At 35.1% G+C, this 23670-nt stretch overlaps 2 protein-coding genes across 3 annotated transcripts in view; one reads left to right on the top strand and one right to left on the bottom strand.

Moving 5' to 3' along the window:
• Nucleotides 1–17018, bottom strand: part of PARPBP (PARP1 binding protein) — a 52965-nt gene extending 35947 nt beyond the window's left edge. The window contains exons 1-3 of the mRNA XM_064491656.1: nt 16961–17018; nt 13215–13370; nt 4387–4620 (exon numbers count right to left, since the gene is read on the bottom strand). Coding sequence (XP_064347726.1) covers nt 4387–4620; nt 13215–13367 — 387 coding nt within the window. The 5' untranslated portion in view covers nt 13368–13370; nt 16961–17018. The remainder of the gene's footprint in view (nt 1–4386; nt 4621–13214; nt 13371–16960) is intronic.
• A 104-nt stretch (nt 17019–17122) lies between these two features.
• Nucleotides 17123–23670, top strand: part of NUP37 (nucleoporin 37) — a 41328-nt gene continuing 34780 nt past the window's right edge. The window contains exons 1-2 of one of the 2 annotated variants that reach the window (XM_010990015.3): nt 17123–17185; nt 18414–18629. In XM_010990015.3, the coding sequence (XP_010988317.3) occupies nt 18474–18629 (156 nt within the window). In that variant the 5' untranslated portion in view covers nt 17123–17185; nt 18414–18473. The remainder of the gene's footprint in view (nt 17186–18413; nt 18630–23670) is intronic. The other variant, XM_064491655.1, reaches the window with a different exon arrangement.

Raw genomic sequence — 23670 nt, 5'->3', positions numbered from 1 at the left:
ATAAACACAAATGTTATTTTTTTAAATGAGAGAATATTAACTTCTGGTTAAAAACCATTTTCATATTTAATTACATGTAAAATGCATTATTCTAGATCAGTTCAGTGGGTCTCCAAGTATGGTCCAAGGACTCCTGAGGTCCTTAAGACCCATTTAGGGAATCTGGGAAGTCCTCCCTTTTCCAACTATATATCAATGTGACCCGAATTTTCTTGATATACTTCAGTCAAAACAACATATCAAACAGAAGCATACATGAGAATCCAGCTATTTTCTATCACATATGACACTAAAGGCATTTGTAAAAATGTAAAATAATGTCACTATTCTCATAATTTTTTTTATTTTTAGAAAATTAAGTTATTCTTTGTTATTTCTATTAAAATGTAATACATTTATTATCAATATTTTAATAAGTGATAAACATACACATTTCTCAATTTTATTTAATATGGCAAATATCAATAGATATAACTCACATGAACAAAATCTCCTTTTAGTCCTAAATAATTTTTAAGAGTGTAAGGAGGTTTCCAGACCTAAAAATTGGACAAGCACCTCATTTAATATAGCAGAAAATTTTCTGAGGTAAGCATAAAAATCGCAATACATTTGCTGTGACATACTATTAATTTTAGATTTGTACCTTTACTGATTTGACACGTTGCTATTCATTGTATTTTTATCCTCTTATTAATTTGGAAGATGTACTATTTTTTCCCACTATGTTCCACTAGTGGTTACCTTCACTTTCCCTGTTTTCAATCAGACTCATATTTCTCTATTCTTATTTAAAAGTGATAACACTTGCTACTTACCCCTAACAAACTACAAAGTTTAGCAGTTCTGATTCTAAACTAGTATCAGAATCTCCCTTAGTATAAGCCTTCCATTTTAGCACACATATTCCCAGTCCATCCTTATCATTTTAACTATACATATACTCTCCAAGTTTTAATGCACACTACCATCTTCCCCTAGATAGATATCTGTTCAAGTTTATCTGTTTAATTATTATTGTCTTTGGAAAGGTAAATGCTTCACAAGAGGTATGATGATGACATTCTGTAAATTTTTCCATGTCCTCACAAATCCTTGCTTTAATTTGGCTGATAGATGATATCTTGGTTGAGGATGAGATTCTTAGGTCCCTGTCCTCTTCTTTCAGGACATGCTATTTAATGTTCTGTTCTTTTTAAATAACTTGTTCTTTCTGCAGGAAATTAATTTTATCTTTATCCTTAAGAGTTCAGGAATTTTACCAGGATATGTCTAGGTATGTCTTTTCTCATCAATTCAGCATGAAACTTCATAAACACTCTTAACCAGGAGACTCAGGAAAATACTTATTATAACAAATGTAGTTGTAACATATTTATTTAATCATGGCCTCTTTAGCATCTATTCTTTTTTCTCCTTCTGGGACTCCTATCATTTATATGTTAAATCCCCTAGATCTAGATGTAACCTCCAAGTTTCTTAACTTTTCCTTCATTACTTCTTTTTTTTTTCTATGCTTTAAATATTTATTGTACTTGACTTTCAGCTTACTAATTTGAGTTCGAATTCATCTGTTACATTGGGAAATTTTTTCTTTCTTCTTTAAGACCTAGAAAGTCTTTTGTAGGTGTATCCTTAAAAATCCTTGAGTACTTCCTATTTTTATGGATTTCAGTTCTTATCATTCCCCTCTAGCAGCTCTACTTTGTTGGGCATGTGTGTTCTCAGCTGACTCGTCTTTCTCTGGCTATTGGGACTCCTTAGGTTGTTGTTGCTTCTCTTCATTGGCTCCTTGGGGCTGAGTCGACTGCTGAGGTACATTAAGTGATGATAGTTCCACAAGTAATAGAAGATAAAATAGTCTCCACTCCTTATGGAGAAGCAGTGGAGAAAGAAACAAGCAGCCAGTCACCTGCTTAGGCTGAGGAAAAGTCTTCTTGTGGTCTCTCAAGCCTCACCAACAGTAACACCATCAATTCAGCTGCTTCCTGGCTTCTTGAGAGTCAGGAAACCCTCACACACTCACAAGGCATTTGTTGACCTTCCCCAGAAAGTCCCCAGACCTCTAGGGCTGCTAAGCTCTTCTCAGGATCTACCATTTCTGCTTCTTAGCCCAGGTCTCTGATTTGTCCTCCAGATAATCACTCAGTTCATGAGAAAGCAATCTTCACACTAATTCTCCCCACTTAGACTCCAGTTAGAATCCAAGGCCTTCTATGCCCCCAGATGTCCATGGCCCCTGCATCCACATTCTCAGGAGAGCACTTAGAAAAGTAGGAAATAAAGGGGAAAGGGGCATTGTTAAAATTACCATGTTCCCAAAACTTCCCTGTGTTATCTTTATCTTGATTTCTCATAATTCTTGCCTTATTTAGGCTACAACAAATTAGAAATAAAAAATCTTTATCAGGATAATGAAATTTCAGGACCCTGAAACTCAGATATGTTTAGAACCATCTGATATGCATCTTTAAAGATTTTTTTAGCATAAATTAGGGTTATACTTAGTGCATTTTTGAGAAATCGAAATCCATCTAGGGATATTTTCTGGCTCACTTTTTCCTCATTGGAAATTTCCTTTGAATATCATAAGTATCAGAGATCAAGTTGTTAGTATTCTAAGGTTTAAATGCAGAAAATCTACTTCATATACTACCATCTCAGCAGCTCATTCATTCCTGATGTTATGCAGAGGAGACATTGATATTTGGAGACAGAATTCCTTCAAATTTAGGCCCTTATGTACATCACACTATAAGTTGATTCACTTAAATAAGAGACTTATTAGAGGACTTAGAGGCAAAATATAAAATGAAAACAAAGACCTCAGGCAGATAATACACTCACTGGCTTATCAGCACTTGTTTGTTGTTTCTACAACCTACTACTTATGTTTTATTAAGCTCTCTAAATTAACTTTGTGAAAAGTAGTTAAAAATCATCTCTACAAGAAAGCAAATAAAATATAACTAGGGAAGAATAAAAAAAAACTGTCTTCACTCACAAGTATCCTTATCATAGTATGAGTGTACATGTGTGGGTATGCATTTACACATGTGTGCATGTGTTTCGATCAAGTTAGAACAGGGCAAAGGTTTCCATGACGCCTCAATGAGGCAAAGACAACAAATCGCCAGCCAATATCCATTTTCCCCTTCTTCCTTCGTATCAGAGCTTTCTTTTTTCTTCTGGCATGTTACTACCCAGAATAAAGACTATATTCCCTATCCTTGCTAGCATCTTAGTGTGGCCATGTGACTAAATTTTGGTTAATGAGGTGGAAGCAAAAGTGCTATATCTCTTTAAAAGGAAAGGAGAGTGCTGTGCTCTTACTACTTCCTGCTGAAAGGAATGCTGATATAATGTCTGGAGCTCTAACAGCTATCTTAGACCACAAATGATCTTGAGAGTAGAGGTCAAGAACTAAGATGGGAGAGCAAAATGACAGAAAAATCCTAGGTATCTGATAACTGCAAAGCTATCATATCAGTCCTAGATCCTTACCTTTAGATATCATTTATAAAATAATGAAATAAACTTCCATTTTCTTACACAATTGTTATTGTGGAGGTTTCTATTATAAGCAGCCAAAATACTATTCCCAAGTATAGACAGAAATATTTATAGAATATTTTAATACCTTAGGAAATACAGTAAACATTTTCTTCTAATTATGGCTACAATTATTTTTTTATTACCACTATTTAATTACCACTTTAGTGGCACTTGGTAAATGTTAAGATAACGAAAAATATTTTCAACACTTTAAAACAAACTAGATACGTTCAAATATATTCTGAAACAGTCAACTATAATGTAGACAAAACTTCAAGGAATGCTATTCCATTAATTTTAAAGTTTATACTCCATTAAAAAAAAAGGCAATGAAAATGTCTGCAAAAAAGGTATAGTGTTATTACCTCATGTATATTGCATTCAAACTATCCTCACAAAATAATACCCCATCTTAGTAAAATAATATTATTACTCCAAAGAAAGAGTCAGAGCAATCATTTATATAACATACACAAAATTAAAAGATGCACATTAAACCAAGAAAGTAAAATAAAAAACAATCCTGGACATAATTCAAAAAGAAATTATGCATTTGGGACTGATTTCTTTGTTAAATCTTTTTTTGATCTAATAAGTAGCTGTCCTTATATTTCAACCAAATAATAATACAAATTCAACAAAATTTACCACCGAAATATTTCTTTCAAGTAATGACTAGCTTTCAGGTAGCTAAATTTTCCATTTTTAACATGATCCAAAAAGCAAAAGCCTTATCAAGTTACTATAAATGTTGATATCATAGTTTAAAATAAAAATAATTCCAGCCGAATTTTAATTTGATTAAGATAGAATTGTTTAAAAAATACTTACAGGAGCTATATTGGCATAATTTTCATAATTAGAAGTCAAAATGCCACATTTTTTATAAACATCGATCAGATCTAACATGTTACTATTCTTCAAGAAATCATCATAAATCCTCCTAATGTCCTCATAATGGTCAATCACTTCCATATTTTCAACTGGTAAGTTCAATTTCTCATGTAACAAATATTTCCAGGTCAATAAGACATCGCTGAGAGAGACTGTAAATTCTCCACTGTGCTGAAAGAGAGAATACCACAAATAAGATAAAGTTGGGTGCAAGATATTCATTAACTTATAATCAAGATGGAAAGTACAAATTGAATTGTCATAGAAAAGTCTACATTGAACTCCTGTGGGTTATAAAAGAACATCCAAGTAATTTTAAAACCAGATATAAAAGAAAAAGATTTTGATGATTTTATAAAATATGAACAACTGTGACAAGTTTGCACATGACAAAATTAGCAAATATATAGTCATCTTTCCTGAAGTTCATTAAATTTCTCCTACCCAAAGTGGGGTAGGAGCTATACATAAGTGCTACTGATTGGCGAAGCATTTGATTCTGTTAATATTGTTCCTTTCAGTTCTTTTTGCTAATGTATTTTTAATCTCTTATTTAAAACTGTCAATGCCATATTGAACTACTATATACCAAATTATTCCAAGTGTTAACTCTTAAAGCATGATCATAAAAATTTTTAAAAATTATGTTTCATTTCATTACTATTCCTAGGAAAGCAAAATATCAGTGCTAAAATTTGGGGTCTGAGAAGAATTTTGAACTTCCCTGCTCATTAACACACTAAACTATAACAAGTGCTAAAAAGCCACAGTCAGGTTTCTTTCTATAAGTTGTTAGATGTTACTAATAAGGCAAAATTGTTCTTTTTTTCGTCTTCTTCAACTTCTACATGATAAATTATCCCAGTTGGACACGTTGAAGACTTTTTAATTGACTGTATTTTATTCCATTTAATATTCCAGACATTAATAATGGTGCGCTCCAAAACATGCCAGACCTAATTCAGTGAAAAAATTCTAACTACTCTTTCCAATGCAGCATGAGTAACAAATATTTTTAAGTATCCATACATGGTTTTGAGAAATGTATTTTGTTGTCTTCATTCACAGTTAAGGCCTATTAATATGTTAGTAGTTTCTGCTAATACCAATGTCTTTCCATCAATAGCATTTAAAAATGGGTGGGTATTCAAATAGTACTATAATTCACTGGAACTAAATTGTAACATCATCTTTAGCCAATGATGAATAATAGAAAGAAATCAAACAGAGCCAAATAATATATTATTTATACTACATATCTGACTCTCAAATCTATATTTTTATATCTTTTATAAAAAGTCAGTCACATTTTCTAGTTATTATCCAAATTTAAGACAAGGTGTCTTTACACCGCCGTAAAATATTTAACTATTCATCTATATAGTGGCAGCCAAGAAAATTATCTTTATTGTCCTTAGAGTAGGTGCCTGTTACAGCATAATTAAGAAAACTAATTATATTTCATGAAACAAGTTCCACGAACAACAACAAAAAATCAGTAACTATCAAATGTTGGATCCATAAGCCAAATGTAAGACAGACTTGCAATTTCTCAGCATTGCATCAAAATTGTATACTTTACTTCCAAATCCCACAAAGGTTATATACCATAAAATCTCCAAATGGTATTCAAGTCAAATAAATTCAGTTATTTAGAGTTTCAAAACTAAATTGTTTTCTCTCAAAAATTCCTAAAAACTATTTTGGCATATAACATTGTGTTAAAAATAAATTAAGATTTTTACCTAATGTAAATGTACAAATCTCATTCTATTGACTATAACTAGTTAAAGTAAAACTATGCATGTTCTTGATCTTGTGAGAAAAGGTTTTGACTAGATTAACAGTGTTTATACTGGGATTGTAAAAACATTTTAAATCCAAATAAAAATGCACTCCAGATATCAGTTTTCATGATCAGGTGCCCACCATGACAGCATATTCTATTATTCAAACCAGTAACAACTGATTGAGAGAATCTGTGGTCAAATCAGAAAATGTTTTGCTAGGAAAACATGCCAGCTGGCTAATATCTGAAGGAAGTTCAAAATGTTCAATGCTTTAGTTCTCTGATGGCTATAAGAAGGATTCTATCTCACAGAATAAAATGAGAAAAAGTGAGAGTTACACATTTTCAGAGCACTCGTACTTTGTATATTTTACTGAAGTTATTTTTATAATTACTCAAAATTTTAAATAAATTTTACATTTTTAACTAATGAGAATTTTTACTGTTAGCAAAAGAGAAAAGATAACTGGTTTACTTAAGAGCGTTAATTGTCTGTGTGTGGGTAAGATACTGAAAGCCCTCTAAGTCAGCTTCCTTGGTTATGAAGTGAGATTGTACAGATTAAATAACACCTGATAAATGGTAGATAATAAAAAATGTCAATTTCCTTTCTTATTGAAAATAAAATAATTGTTAGTTTGTTGGGGGAGGGGTGGTAGATAAATGTAATACAATTTTAAAAACTGTTTCTTCTTATTTGTTATGTCACTGTTGGGTCTTTTTCAAATCAACCACAGGTGCTGTGATTGCTGTCCATGAAGTTATAAAATTAATACCTTTGTTTCATCCAATGGAACATTTGTAATGTTCTTAAAGCTATTTAAGGTGAGAAATAGCTTTAGTAATGTAATTGCCAGACAGATTAAAACTATGAAGCCAATTCCAAAGAAAGAGAAGGCTAAAATTTTATTTGCAATGTAGTAATAGAGTTATACGTATTTTCCATATAATGAAGTCAGTAATCCTCAATGAATCTATAATAGATTTACTCTTTAGCAGCATAAAACTGCTAGAGAGGTGTCATATAATTTAAGCTAAAATATCTTCCCCCTCAGAAAACATGCCAAAAACCTAAAACTCAAAGGTTATTTTAATGTATCATTTATTTTTCCCCACTAAAGCAGTTAAGAAAACAAACATACCAATAGACAGAATACAAACTCTACCAGGTATTCAAAGGTTTTATCGTAGTCAAATTCAGTTGTAAGGACTATACTTTAGGGACTTATGTTCTCAAACTTCAGAGAATTAAAAGTCTAAATAAAGCTTAAACAGGGTGGAAAGTATAGGTGAGGGATACACATAACCAATTCCACATTTTTACTATCTGATACTTTCAAATGCATCTGCAGGCATGTGTATGATGTTTCATATTGCTGAGGGACTTGGAAGTCTGAGCACAGATGGGATGCCTGAGCTAACTCTGTATATGGAGAGTTAAAGTAAAACTGAACCACAACCCACCATCTCCACTGCACACATGCACACACATACGTGAACTGAGAAAAGTTCAGTTCCAATTCACCTCTCCTTTCCTCTTCCACCCAGAGTCTCAATTCTCATACTGAATTAAGTGAATTAACAAGTAGGAAGAGACCCTTAGTGAATGCTACGTAGACAAATCCTGAAGAAAAAGTGACTTGGATTGAATTATTTCAATATGTCAAATTTTTTACAACGAGAACTAAATTTTCTGCAGGGTATATTTCATTTTGCTTGTGGATGTATTTATTTTTTAATTATTCATAAACAAACAATAGGAAGTGCTTTGAACATGGTCTGTTTGATACCAGAACAATAGCCCTCAATCACTATATAATAATGATTCTTAATTTCTTCACTTTCTCTCTCTCTTTATTTTCCAGTGCATGGCCACCAAGGTTTAACCTTCAGCTAGCCCACTCCATTTATACAATATTCTTAGACTCTATTACTTACCTTAGTACCATTTCTTCAGATTACTAAAGAAGGACAGATTTGCTTTAAAAAATGCTGAGGCAGTAAAATTGGCAAAACTTGGAAATGAATTTCAAAGGGGAGCAAAGGAAAGTGATTCTGTGATGACTCGGGTGTCTAGCTCCAGTGACTAAGTGAATAATGGAAGGTAAGGTAGGTAAGTTGATGGAGCAAACAATATGGTCTACTTTTAAAAACTGATGTGAAGACAGTAATGGGACATCAAGGTAAAATATCCAGTGTCAGCGGACGGGTCTGGCATATAAATACTGATGAAACAACGTAAGGGAAGCATATCCAGTGAAAGTGGGTAAAATGGCGCACACTGGAAGACACTAACAAATTGTATAACAAAGAGAGTATCTAAAATACATATAGAACTCTTTTAAAGAGTAAGAAAGAGACAAAAACAAGTCAACAGTAAAATAATCATAGGATATGAATAGACAGTTTAAGAAAAGGATACCTAAATGATCAGATAAGAATTTTAAAGTGCTTAAATGCTCTAGTTACCAGAAGAATTAAAGTGAAATACCACTTTTTCTCCATTCTAATAGTTTGATAACATCTAATATGGAGAGAGATAAGAAAATGATACTCTCCTACACAGTCGACATAAATGTCAATTCTAACAGCCAAGCTGAAGAGCAGTATGGAAGTATCAAGTCAAATTACAGATGTATCTACTATATGACCCATTGAGTATGGGGGCCTAGAGAACATCTCATTTAGTGCACAGACATCTCGTTTCAGGGCCCAACTGCTTGTAATACAAAAAAAACTTCAATAAAACTCCAAGGTCCATCAAAGAATAAAATCTACCAGTTATACAAAGGTTGACTGTTAAAAATGAATAAATCTGATCAAGTCTTCTGTCTATCAGTACCTGAAGAAGTCCTGAAAACAATGTTGGATGATAAAAACTAGATGCAGAAAGAACGTATACCATCTCCTATAATTTTAAAATAGCACATTAACAGGGCAATTTGCCCAACTGGATAAACAGAGAAACTCCTCCTGGTATAAAATATCTAAAATTATGGGAGGAAATAGGAAAACTTTTTTAAAGCATGACTGGATTGTCCATAAGAGAAGGGAAGTTACAAATGATCGAAAGCGATGAAAAAATGACAAAGGGGTAAGCGAATGGCAGGGTCTGTGCTTCCTTGGTGTCTACCATTCCCTGGCACTTAAGAACCTGTTTTTTATGAACTCTGAGCACATAATTTAGGAGACAAAATTGACCAAAAGAAGATGGGAAGCTGGATCAGAGACCCTCCCTGCCCACTATGCCATATAAAGCTAAAAGCCCCTAAAGGTGAACACTCTTAGTGTGTCCACTAGTAAAAAAAAATCTGCCTAGCAGAGGGTGATGGTAGAAACACTTGCTGGTGAAGAGATTTCTGAATAGTCTCAGCATTGTGCTTACCTCTCTGGGTAATCTTCTCTTAAATTTTTGCCTAATAATTAGTTTCTGCTGAGGTAAGGGACACTAGTCATCCACCTCAGCAGAAAATTGGAGGTTTATCCCCTGGACAGGGTAAAATAGTCCATGAATTGAAGAGTGCAGTTAAGAAAAAGAGTATCCAAATGAAAACCATAGGAGTCACTTGACAGTTTACTGAATTTTGACACTCCTTTCAGGCATCAACACATTGGCAGTTCAACTTTACACCATTCACGCAGGAAGAAAGACGACTTCTAAAGAAACTATTCCAAAATGGATATCTATAGATATCAACATCAAATGTTCCCCAACCAAATGACCCAGTACGATCAGGTTGCCAAGCCCTAACCCTGCACACAGAACTTCCAATAAGCATTTGGGTACTCCACTTAAATATAGGCGAATGGTCAAAGATCACCATGAAGGAAATCTCTAATTGGAAGAAAGGAAATCCTTCCCAAATAAAACTAACAAAAACAAGGAACTTAGAGGAAAAAGATTATGCAAGAAGAAAACCTCAACAAAATATTATTAATAGTCTCAAAGGGGAAAATATTAGATGCTGGAAGCAAGAGCAGCATGATATTTTTAAAAGATAGAGAACAAAAAAGAGCTCAGGTAAAAAAGAGGATGACAGCAGAAAATCCAATAATTATTTCACTATTAAACTAAAAAAATACTAAATATTGGTTGAAAGAAAAGTAAAACAAGGTGAATCTATAAATAAACTGATACATCCACACAATGGAATATCATTCACTGCTAAAAAGAAATGAGCTATCAATCCATGAAAAGATATAGATGAACCTTAAATGCATATTACTAAATAAAAGAAGCCAATAAGAAAAGGCTATATACTATATTCCAACTACATGGCATTCTGAAAAAGGCAAAACTATGGTGACAGTAAAAATATCAGTGGTTGCCAGGGGTTGGGCAGAGGGAAGGATGAATAGGTGGAGTACAGAGGATTTTTAGGGGCAGTGAAAACATTCTATACAATACTATAATGGTGGATATATGTTATTACACATTTGTCAAAACCCACAGAATATACAATACCAAGAGGTAAAGACTCAGGATGTCTGCTACTTTCTATCAAATGGTTCAAACAGAATAATAATGGTAATATGCATATATGTATATGTGTATTTGTACAATATATACATGTATATACTTATATTTTATATACACTTATAAAATACTAAAAGAATAATGCTGCAAATGTGGCAAAATGTTAATAACTGATGAGTATAAGTGAAGGGCATACAGGAGTTCAGCATATTATTCTTGTCATTTTTCTAGAGGTTTAACATTTTTTCAAAATAAAAAGTCAAAATTGCTACTTCCTTTTTTTTTTAACATACCTATGTGAGACTGATTTTTAACAATTATTATAATTAAAAACAAGGAACAAATGGGACTTGTAACCACCACCGCCACTGCCTTTCAGCTACAATGGCCCATCTGCATTTTCTCAAACTCTATCCGCAGCCTCTGGCCAATCCGCAGTCTCCTGCCACAGGACCTCTGCATATGCTATTCCTCCATCTTCATCCTGTCCCTCAACTCTTTTGACTAATTTTAAGCCCTCTCTTACCTTTAAGGATTAGCTTTCTCTCTCTCACCAGATCAACTCCCTGGTGTCATAGCATCAAATACCTCTTCTTCTCACACCAATAATTTTACATTTATTTGTATTACCCTCTATATAATGTCTGTCTCGCCTACTAGGCAATAAGTGTCACAAAGGGAAGAGCCATGTCAAGCTTTGTTCATCATTTTAACCCCAACACTTATCACAATGCTAGGCACATAGCTGAAGCTGAACAAAAGAAAAAAAGAAATCTGTGGAAAGGAGGTAGAGAGGGAAGAAATTAACATTTATATAAATAGCTGAACAATTGTATTAGCCTCCTTGCTGTTCCTTAAACATGCCAGGCATATTTGTACTTCAAGGCCCTTGCATCTGCCATTCCTTTTGCCTGGTAGTCCCCTCCCACAAAAAATCCCATGACTTCTCCTTTCCTCCCCTCTTGCAAATCTTTGTTCAAATGGCTACTTCTTGATAAGGCCAACCCTATTTCAAATTGCAAGAACTCCTCCACCCCAAACTCTGTACACTCGTTAGTTGCATCTCTGCTTTATTTTTTTCCCTGCAGCACTTATTATTATCTAAAATACTAAATATCTTATTTATTAGAGTATTATCTGTCTCTCCTCATTAGAAGGTTAATTCCATAAAGCAGGGATTTCCTTCAGTGCTGTATTTCTAATGTTTAGAATAATGTCTAGCACATAGTAAAAATTCAATAAATATGTTTGAAATAACTGCCTACCTAAGATAGAATTTTGTCAAAGTTTTTCTATGTTCAAAATTTATCCTAATACACATTATTTTAAATATGCAAAACAACCAACTATCCATGCATAAGAAAAACTTTCTTTTACATTAAGATTATATAATTCCTAATTTTAAAGTCTTAAATCATTCTTCCTTTTTCAAAATGATGGTCCTATTCACTATTTTTTCTTCAATGGCTTTATGTGCCAACATGAGAAATGTTCAAATCTGTCAATGTCTAATTTGGGGGGGGGAGGGGTGTTTACTGGTATATGCAGTTTAAAAGTCTGGTAATTGACATATGGGATTAAAATAATTCATTAGAATGTCATTTCACTACCTAGCCCAACAAACCCACCGAAACTATTCCAACCCTCAAAAGTAGTTTTCTCTTACCATCTCAAACCATCTCTTTACCATCTTCAAAACATCAAGATTTTAATCTCCCTGGATGCTTCTTCGGAACTAACTTTCTTCTTCTTATATCTTCTCTTTAAATCCTCCCATGCAAAGACTTCCCTCCTTTAAGACTAGCATGTAAAATCCAAGAAGCCTTTCCTTACCACGCCAGCCTACACTCACACTTGTCTCATCTGAACACGTCTAATCCTTTAGGTAGAGCTTATTCCAAACATTAATTTGGCCCAAGCTAAATATGTAAGAATCACTTCAGATTAAAAAAAGGTTAAATGGTTAAAAAAGGACAATTTCCAGAGTCTCAGTGCAGATTAGGAGAATCAGGTTCTGAGACTGGGGCTGAGGAGCCAGGATTTTTTAAAAGCCCTCCTGAATGATTCTGATTTGCAGGTTGGCTTAGGAATAATTATACCATACAGTCTGAAATTAGTCATATAATACTTGGATTATATTTTAATAAACATTATTTATGTATGCCTTCTAGAATCTTATTTAGAGAAGTCTTATAAAATAATTTTCAACCATAATAATCATAATAGTTGCATGTTTACCTTAAGATTTTAAATTAAACATTAAATGTGCATGTCCTACGTTAAATTATACATATAAAGGCCTTATTTTGAAACAAATTATTTCAAATTCAATTGTAATATTTTGACACAGATATCCAGAGGCATTTGTGAAAACAGCATATTGCTATTATCATAGGAGGGTGTATATTGCAAAGAAATTAATGTAATTAAGCTTATTCAAATGGGCAAAAACCAAAATACACTTTAAAAAAAAAGTTAACCTAAATACAGTCTACTAACCTGTTTGTTGTTCTCTGCCATGGAAAGCTGCAATGCCAAGAGCATGGAGTCTGCACCACACACAGTAGTCCTCTCAGAGTTACAAAGAGTATGCCAATTCCTTCTGAACTCTCTAATCATATCCATAACAGACTTCTGGTTAAGCACAGCCATCCTCTTAAAGCAGGACAGAATACAATGTTAAAAAGACTTATTTTAATTGGAAATTGATATTTAACATATGTAAGGAAGCAGGGTTTGAGAAAAATAAGTAGTGAACAAGAAGTCATTTCATATTTACTAAGACTGCTTTTAATTAAATTTAGGAAAACAGAATAGAATTTCTGCCCAATCATACTTTCCTCTCCTTTATTTTTAAGCCAAATCTTTTGAAATAGCAAAATCTAACCTTCAATGTGAAAATTCATACAAAACAGATAAACACAAATTTTGCAAACTTGTAATAACAGACACAAATATAGCTAATTAAAGCTGTATTTTAAAAATATTTATTTTGAGATAGATAGCAATATCTGCGGTAGATTGAAAAAAAAAAAAAAAGTCAGTTTCCTCCCATCCCTATATTTTTCCAAAAAGGATGGTCTATTTTCCACCCCTTTGAATCTGGGTCAGCCATGTGACTTGATTTGACCAATAGAATGTGGCAAAAATGCCATCATGGGAGTTCCAAGCTTAGAGCTTCTAGAAGGCCAGTGCAGAAAAGAGTTAATACAGCAAGCCTGACTACTATCCTTCGAAATGCACACTTACAGGGTTGACCCTTGATTGGCATCTGGGAACTCAGATTTCAGGAGGGTTTCCAGTAAGAATGTCTCACTGTGCCTAAACTATTTGTACAAACAATGTAGTTTACTCTGAATACACTCTTTCCTTTTGAATCTGGAGTTTGGGGACATAGAGGATACCTACATGTTCAGCCACCAGTAAAAACCCTGGGCGCGGAATCTGTAAAGAGCTTCCCTGACAGACAACATTTCATATGTGTTGTCATAATTTGTTGCTGGAAGAATCAAGCACATCCTGTGAGACTCCACTAAGAAGAGACTTACGGAAGCTTGTGCCTGATCTCCCCTGGACTTCTCCCCATGTACCTTCTTCCTTTGCTGATTTTGCTTGGTATCTTCTTGCTATAATAAATTATAGCCATGAGTACAACTATATGCTGAGTCCTCTTAGCAAATTACCCAACCTCAGGTGGTCTTGGGGGCCTTCACACAAGGCCTTGTAATTTTAGCTCTTACTCTCTTGCTTCTCTCAGAATGATGTATGAAGAGGTCCAAGTTAGCCCGCTGGAGAGGCCATATGGAGGAGAACCAAGGCACTCCAGCTGACAACCAGTACCAACCCACAGACATGTGAATGAGGCCATCTTAGATTATCTAGCTCCAATCAACCTGCCAGATGAAATACAACAACATAAGTGATCCTAGGCAAGACCAGCAGAACCACCTAGCTGAGTCCAGTTTAAACTGCTGATCCACAGATTCATAAATAAACAAAATGATTATTGTTTTAAAGCCACTTAATTTTGGAGTGGTTTGTTACACAGCAATAGACAACCAGTATAATAACAAGCTAATATTTAGAAGCTTTCCTGGTACCAGACACTTTTCAAACGCTTGGTATTTATTACCTTATTCAATCTTCACAAGAGTTTATGAAGAAAGTCTATTATCCTCATTTTACATCTGAAGAAAAGTATGCCATGTGTCATTCAGCTAGCAAATGACCAAATAGACCTAAGTCCAAGATGCCTAACTCCAAAAGCTATGCTCTTCAATCACTACATTACATAAGTTCTCCTGACAGACAAAAGCCTTTCAAAATAATTGGATGTAGTTTCAATGTTTATATATCCAAATCGATATGAGGCAGCCAATTCCTTTCTCTGAGTTTATAGACATGATTACTAAAGTTTTTTCCCCTACTTTCTGTTAAGTACCCTAGTCTCCAACATATTCATGTGCCATTATCTTATTTTGGGTATTTTACTTTACACATCCCATTTACTTACTCCTGTAATATTTTTTTCCTTTTTTTTTAATGTGTTATAAACAGAATTCCAGTTGTTTACCAGGTATCTTGGGTTTGTATGATCAAAAAAAATGGGCATTTGCCATTTACAAAAAAATAATTTATAGACATAATCAGTGGTGCAATTTAAAAGTACAGGAAGAAGACTATAAGTTAAAATATCTACAAAAAATACAAATCCTACTAAACAGCTAAAAGTTATATTTATCTTCAAAGTATCACCCTCATCACTTAAAAGAAAAAAAAAGTGACAAAGTAAAGCTTCAGTGATATGATCAGTTTGCCTGAAATAAATCTTTTGTAGTAAACTATTTACTGGTATTTTTTAAAGATACTATGACTGTTCTGAATCCTGGCTCCACCACTTACAAGCTGTGAGAGCTTCCCTAAGTTATGTCACCTCTCCCTGCATCAGCTTGCTTGTACTGAAAATGAAATAATAGTCCTATCCCACAGGGTTTTTTAAAAAGTAAATGACATAAATATAAGTTAAGCTTTTAGAACAACGCCTTGTATATATAAAATTCAGCAGTCATCCAGATGTCAGCCCACTTTTTGGAAAGGGTCAAATGGTAATCATTTGAGGCATACAGGCCATACACTCTGTTTCAACTACTCAATTTGACCTTGCAGTGTGAAAATAGCCACAGACAATACATAAACAAATAAGCGTAGTTGTGCTTCAGCAAAACTTTACAGAAAAGGAAATCTGACTTTCATATAATTTTCATATGTCACAAAATATTATTCTTCTTTTGATTTTTTTTTTCCCAACCATCCAAACATGTAAAATCCGTGCTTAGCTCAGGAACTGGCTACACAAAGACAGGAAGTGCCGCCAGTTTGCCAACCCTGGTCTAGTCTCAACTCTTCCAGTAGCTGGCTGGCTGTGTGAGCCCAGGCAACAAGCTTTACACCTGACTGCCTAGGTAGAGGTTTAACACCTTGCAGCCAGTTATGAGAAGTCAATGAAACAATGAAAATGCAAGCATTCTGAACGTCAGGCTGCACTATACAAAAACAGAAGTAGACGGCGGCAGCGATAATAAAACACTTGTTTTTGAAAAACTGGATTCCAGGCTGCACTGTAGCAAAAATTGTAAGATGGGAAAATGTCACTGGGGAGGCAGTAAAATGGTTAAAATAACTACAGACCAGGGTCTACATCCAGGGTCCCCATTTATTGGTTATGTCCTTCAGTATTTAAAATACCTGATGAACATAAATTTCTTCATCTGTAAAACGGGGAAGATATCTCCTATTTCATAAACTTACCAGACGTTACTGAGACAAGTAAATAATCCCCTTAGTGCCGGGCACTTAGTAGATGCTCCAAAAACATGTCAGTCGTTACTGCTCATTGTCAGAAAGCAGGTCCTGAAACAGTTCCTTGGGAGGATATAATACGGAGAGGTCGAGAGCTGCGGGATTGGAATCTATATACGTCTCGGGACTGGAACCCTGGCTTCTTGCTTAACTAATGACTCTAAGTAGGGCTCTGTGGGCCTTCGGCTTCCAGTCTTCAGATGACCCCTCAGGAACTTCCAGCTCCAACCAGCACTGGGTCCTATGAACTCTGTTCAACACCCTCAGTCCAAAACAGGCTCCAAAGCAAAGACACTGCACAAATACGGCGCTTTGCTGTCACCGAAAAACCTTCACAGCGTTCCAATTAAAGTGCGACAGGCGCGCGAGGAAGAGGCGACACTCACCTGGCTCGGGGAAGACCCGGTAGTTGCGGCCTTGTCTGAAGAAAGGTCCAGCCAGGCTGCAGTGCAGCAGCTGTTCGAGTGGTCGCGGGTTTATGTTTTAAATCTCGCGGGAGAGCCCGGGAGCCAATCGCCGCTCCCGCCCTCTGACCCGGAAGCAGAGCCGGCGCGCGCACCGCCCCGCAAGTAGCCACCATCTCCTCTCTGGCGGCTTCCAGGCGTCCTCTGGTGCGTATCGCGCGTGAGCCCGAGGGGGAGCTCCGCTATGCTGCTGGCTGCCCCGCACCCCCCCATCCCTGGGAGTTCCTCCTCTCCCCCAACCATTTCCACCCCTGTCCCCGCTGACCTCGGGTTCGGGGAGGTGATAGCAGGGTCTTGCGGGACTTGCCTCGCACTGGGAGAGGCGTCCGGGCTCTTTGCAGGGTCTTCTCTTATTTCCTCCCTCCTTTGCTCTAGTAATTTTAAAGGGGCAAGTCCAGCCCACCGTGTACAGTGAGACCCTGAGAATGTAATTAGACTGGGCACTACTTTAATGAGCAATTAGGGACCGAGTTTCCTGATATAAGATCTTTTGCATTTCCCACACCGATATCGTATTGCTTATCACCCTTAACAAATGTCCAGTCTTTGATGCCTACTCATAAGGTTACTAGTTTATAGACTTTCCGAAGTGGAACATTTCATATGATTCTGAGCAAATATTCATCAGGTGTTTGATGTGTTTGTTATGGAGCCCAGCTGTTTTCAGGACAACTCCTGCCGTCCAGTTAAAAAGAAAACAAAAACAAAAACAAAAACCTCTTTAAAATCCATAAGCCTCATCTGGGAGTGCTACTTCCAGACTGCACTCCAGGCCATGAAAGGTTGAAGTTTCGTGCCTGGTTTTATGAATATTATTTTTATATTACATTCTGGCACTCCTTTTTCCAGACTGTATATTTTGTATCTACTTAGAACTATAGCACTTTTCACATTGAATCATAAATAACCCTGGATGGTGAGCTCCTTCAGGAGTCTGGTTTTCTATTTTCTAGCACTGGTGTCCAACATGTAGTAGTCTTTCTGGCTCCTCATATGAGCTTGGCAAGCTAATGTCTCAGTTTCTTCCTCTGTAAAATGGGGCCCATAGGTTATATCTCCCACTTAGGTTTATGCAAGTATTAGGTGTGATAATATCGGTAAAATACCTAACATGATGCCAGCAAATAGTGCTCCATAAATGTTAACTTATTAATTTTTATGAATGTATTATTAATGTGATTACATCTTTAAGTACTTGCTATATCTTTTAAACAAAATTTTTTGGTAACTTACTCTGCAAGTATCACTCAAAAAGTAAGTACTGTTTTTTTTTTTTTGACCTTCCTGTTGCCACATCCTTATTTTGATTCATTTGTTGGAAATAGCTAACATTTTGACAGGTTTTATCTAACTGTGTCTGTGCTGTAATCCACAGTTTCGTGACCTTGACCAATAGAAGTCTATTTTTACAACTGCACAAGTTTTACCATACAGGATGAAGCAAGATGCCACAAGAAATGCTGCCTACACTGTGGATTGTGAAGATTATGTGCATGTGGTACAATTTAATCCCTTTGAGAGTGGGGATTCAGGAAACCTAATTGCATATGGTGGCAATAATTTTGTGGTCATTGGCACATGTACTTTTCAGGTTAGTATAGAAAACTGCAGTGAATTACAGTGAAGATATTTCACTAATAAGAAAACTTACACAAACTTTGGTAAAGTTTGGCTAAACTTTGAAAGTATATTGAATTTGAATGTTAAAAAAGTGATATGAAGAACTGCAGGGAAACACATTCCCAGTGATAACAGATGCCTGAGATTTGTGCAAACATTAAATAGGTAGTTAAAAAGAAAAATACAGTTGACCTTTGAACAATATGGGTTTAAACTTCGTGATCCACTTATACACAGGTGTTTTTTTCCAATAGAAAGTACTAGGCTACACTGTTGGTGGGAATGTAATTTGGTGCAGCCACTATGGAAAACAGTATGGAGATTCCTTACAAAACTAAAATTATGGTTACCATATGATCCAGCAATCCCACTCCTTGGCATCTATCTGGAGTAAACTAATTTGAAAAGATACATGCACCCCACTGTTAACAGGCGCACTATTTACAATAGCCAAGACATGGAAACAACCTAAATGTTCATCAGCAGATGATTGGAAAAAGAAGTTGTGGTATATATATACAATGAAACACTACTCAATCATTAAAAAAAAAGGATTAACAAATGCCATTTGCAGCAACATGAGTGGATCTAGAGATTATCATACTAAGTGAAATAAGTCAGAGAAAGAGAAATATCATGTATCACTTGTACATGGAATCTAAAAAATGATACAAATGAACTTACTTACAAAACAGAGACAGACTCACAGACATAGAAGACAAACTTATAGTTATCAAAGCAGAAAAGGCAGAGGGAAGGATAACAGGAGTTTGGGATTAACAGATATAAAATACTATATGAAAAATAGGTAACAAGGTCCTACTATATAGCACAGAACTATATTCAATATCTTATAATAACTTATAGTGAAAAAGAATATGAAAAGGATTATATATATGTATAACTGAATCACTATGCTGTACACCAGAAACTAACACAACATTGTAAATCAGCTATACTTCAATAAAAAAAAATTTCCAATCCAGGTGTAACTGAAATTCTGCAGTTCCTCATCTGTGAATTTAACCAACAGCAGATCATATGGTCCTTAGTCCTGTAGTATGTATATATTGAGAAAAATCTATGTATAGGTGAATCCACACAGTTCAAACCCATGTTGTTCAAGGATCAACCATACTTAACACGGTTTTGTGAGAATGTTGTGAGTTGGTACATATACAGTTCCAAGAAGGAATCTGACACGTTTAATACATATGTATGTTTTAGCCGTCATTGGATTTGGTCGTTGGTGACACTCAGGCACAGCCTCATATTTAATCACCAAAGTAAGATTGCTTTGTGGTAAGCATGCTCTGTTTTCTCACCAGAAAGCTAATTCTACATGTAAGAGAGACTTTGAGCAATGAGAGGTCACCTCAAGAATCTCTGGTTAATCTTTGGTTATCAGAATATTATTCATGGAAGAGTATTTCTCAAATTAAGGTTAATCAGTGGGGTAATTTGGCAGTGACCAATTTTCAAAGATTTAAAATAACTTTATCGTCAAAAGTGATAATTATAAACATTGTAAATATTATTTCCTCTTTTACTCAGGAGGCAGTTAAGTATCTTACAGTATTTTGACATTGTAGATGCAGTTTAACACTTTACAGTGCAATAAATGTGTTAGGTTATACACAGACTGTGTGCATATTTACCCTAAGGAGGAAGTACAAATTAAAAACTTCATTTTATTGATGTCTGAGTAGAATACAAGAGCTGTTACATTATCCCACATGTCTCTTAAGGTTGGGGTAGGAGTTTCTAGCTTTTAGACTAAATATGACCCTCAGCCAGATTTTAGCTGGACTACCAGGTTAGAATCATAAAAAGTCACATGGTTAAGAGAAATTATACAACGGTCTTGAAAAAAACTGAAGGGAAAACATTTTTCTAATGCTGGCTACTAAAGGATAAAGCAGTCCCCTGGAGGTGAAGTTGATATTTTACTTCATTACTTTTTAAATTAATAGTCGTGAGCATAGAATTGTATTCAAAAGTACTGAAAAAATATCCTTCATCTCTCATTTATGTCAGCTAAGAAATGTTGAGGGAGAAAGTCAAGAAGGGAGAAAAAATCAGGAAAAAAGAAAGGCAGAGGTGATGGGTGGCAGAGAAAATGGGAGCAAAGAGGGGAAAATGACAAAAATGAGAAAAAAAGAACTAGCAAAAAATATTGGTATTTCTCTGTTAAGATTTGTGGTCATATGCTTGTCCCTGTTGATCCTCAGTCCTGTGAGATTGGCAGTGTAGCTCTTACCCCCTAATTATCTAAGGAAAGAATTGGATTTTTATTAATTTAGCAAGGAATGAACATAAATTATATTTATACCAGGTACTGGAGTTACAGTTAAACAACTGTCCCTGTCTTCATGGAGTTTCCATTCTACTTCAAAGAAGTTCAGGGATTTATCTGACTAGTAACTGAAAAAACAATATCTAGACCCCATTTTCAAACCCCTGTTCTTTTCCTTCTATGCTGCTATTCAGGTAGGTTGAAACCAGAGTACAAACAGTTCTGGAAGAGAATCGAGTTTCAGTAATTTGCCCTTGGGGATTCAGATTTCTTCTTTTGAGTTATTTTTTTTTTTATCTAATTAAGCACTATTAAATGTTGTTCCTATTCTTTCATGCTAGGACCTTCAAGTCTATAGCACTCAACTTCTTACCCTGAGAGAAAACTACGTAAATGTGAATTGAATTGAAAGATTTCCACATTCCTATCAGAAAGGCAATCCTCATTCTAAGACTGTTAGGAAAACACTGCTGATACAGTGAATTTTAATTTCAACAAAGCATTTTTTAGAATTTCATGGTATTCTTTTCAATATCATGTTGGAAATTTAAGCCAAATGATAGTACTATTGATTGGTGTCATGTATTTGTGGAATACTCATTAAATGCAGATAGGTGCTGGGAACTGATGATACATACTTTAAAAAAGCAAGGACGCTGCCTTCAAGGAAATGTAAGGCCTTTATATGCTTTAAATATAAAGCAATGCAATAAGATAACTGCTGTAAAAGCCCTGCATGTGAAGGAATGAAGCGTGAAAGGAACCATGGAAGTTTCTAAGTCTATTCAAAGGGCCATTGATAATGAATTGCAGCCTCAACTGGGACTTGGATAAGAACACTTAACTTAGGCAAGCACATTGAATTTATATAGGACGTGAAGCCGAGAAGGATATCTAATTCTGTGCGTGACAGACTTCATTTAATAGATTTTTATTGAGCATCTGTTGTATGCCAGACTCCAAATATCATTTAATAGATTAGATTAATGGGCCAAAAGTTGAAAAAGTAAAATTAAAGATGAATATGAAGTCTTAAAATGCTAGACTGCTAGAAGGCAGAGTCATGACTTAGAGTTTCAGTCACCTGGATGTTCACCATGAAGCAGTGTAATGATTAAACTGCCAAAGGAAGTTAATTCAATTCTGTCCAGTAGAAATGCAGTGTGAGGCACAAATATAAATTTAAATGTTGTAGTACCCACATTTTAAAAAGTAAAAAGCAGGTGAGATTAATTTTAATAATATATTTTTTACCCAGCACATCCAAAATTTTTATGTGTAACCGATATAAAAATTATTGAGATACTTTATATTCTTTATATACTAAGTCTTTGAAATCTGGTGTAGATTTTTCACTTTATAAAGTGTACATATTTCAGCTTGAGCTAGCCACATTTCAAGTGCTTACTAGCCCCATGTGGCTAGTAACCACTATGCTGGACAGCACAGCTCTGTATTCTCCTCTGTCAATTGACAATAATGTTTAATGTTTACTCAGTTCTTAGCAGTATATTATGATTCAAAGGAGGTAATGTATTTGAAGACAAGTTTCAGAGTGATAATAAAGTATTTTAAACTGTCAAGTGAAAGAAGGATTTGATTCAGAATGGTAAATATTTCTTGTGTTGTTTGTCAATTCTGTTTGAGTGGAGTTGTTGCTTATAATGCTTTAAGACTGATGCTTGAAATTGCTTCTTTGAATGTGTTCACCTAGGGGAGATCAGCTATGGCCAGATATTTGCCATCAATCAGTGAGTTAGACTTAGTCTGTATGGTTCCAGAGAGCAGAATTTGGAGCAATCAGTAGAATTTACACAGCTTTTGGTTTAATGTTAAGGAGAACTCTTCTAATAATTAGAACTCCCCCCCAAAATTGTATAAGCTCCCCCAAGAAGTAGGTAGTTCCCTGTCACTGGAAAATGTTCATAGAAAGATTGTGCAGACTCTTTTTTACAATGTTCTGCTAGAGATTTAAGCATTAGTTGAAAGAATTAAACTTGGTAAACTTTGCAATTTCATCCAGCTAAAATTCTGCATTTGGCCTTAAGTGGGTGTGGTGGGAGGGCCTGCCAATTTCAAATCCTTAGAATAGCCCTTTCATCAACCTGGCCTTGCCCCAACCTCAAATATGCTGGAGCCTTGTATAATGATTTGTATTATAGCAAGTTTTCCATAGTGTCTTAATTTCCTGCCTATACAATACTGCATACACCCCAAACTAAACACAAAATTGCATTCATCTCTGCCTATACCCGCCCCCCCCCCCCCCCACACACACACCCTGGCCTTTTAGTTGGCTCAATGGCAAACATTGCTGCCAGGAAAAAAGTTTTCACTGGTAATACATAAAGCCCAGGCTGTACAGTCCCTGGGATTTCTTTAGCCCCACGACCACCCAATGACTCCGTATACACTTTGGACAACAAATTATAGGACCTAATTGTCAATACTGTTGTTACAGTAGCAAAATAATGTTTGTTTTGATGGTAAAAACTTCATTTTTAGGAGATAGATTTGTCAAGTGTGGAAAAATAAATGTAACCTAAACTATGAAGTCAGCTATGATTAGTCTTCTAACACTTTAAAATTACTTAGTGGTTGCTCTTTGGCATATCTGGCTGTTAGCTATACCGTTATTATACAGACAAATTATGAGGTAATAAATTTTGACAGTGTTTTTCTTTCCTTGATAAATGCATTTGTGTTTCCTTTTTTC

The sequence above is a fragment of the Camelus dromedarius genome, chromosome 11 (genome assembly GCF_036321535.1).
Source record: "Camelus dromedarius isolate mCamDro1 chromosome 11, mCamDro1.pat, whole genome shotgun sequence".
In the NCBI taxonomy this organism is placed as follows: Eukaryota; Metazoa; Chordata; class Mammalia; order Artiodactyla; family Camelidae; genus Camelus; species Camelus dromedarius.
This window is presented reverse-complemented; position numbering and strand designations above follow the sequence as displayed.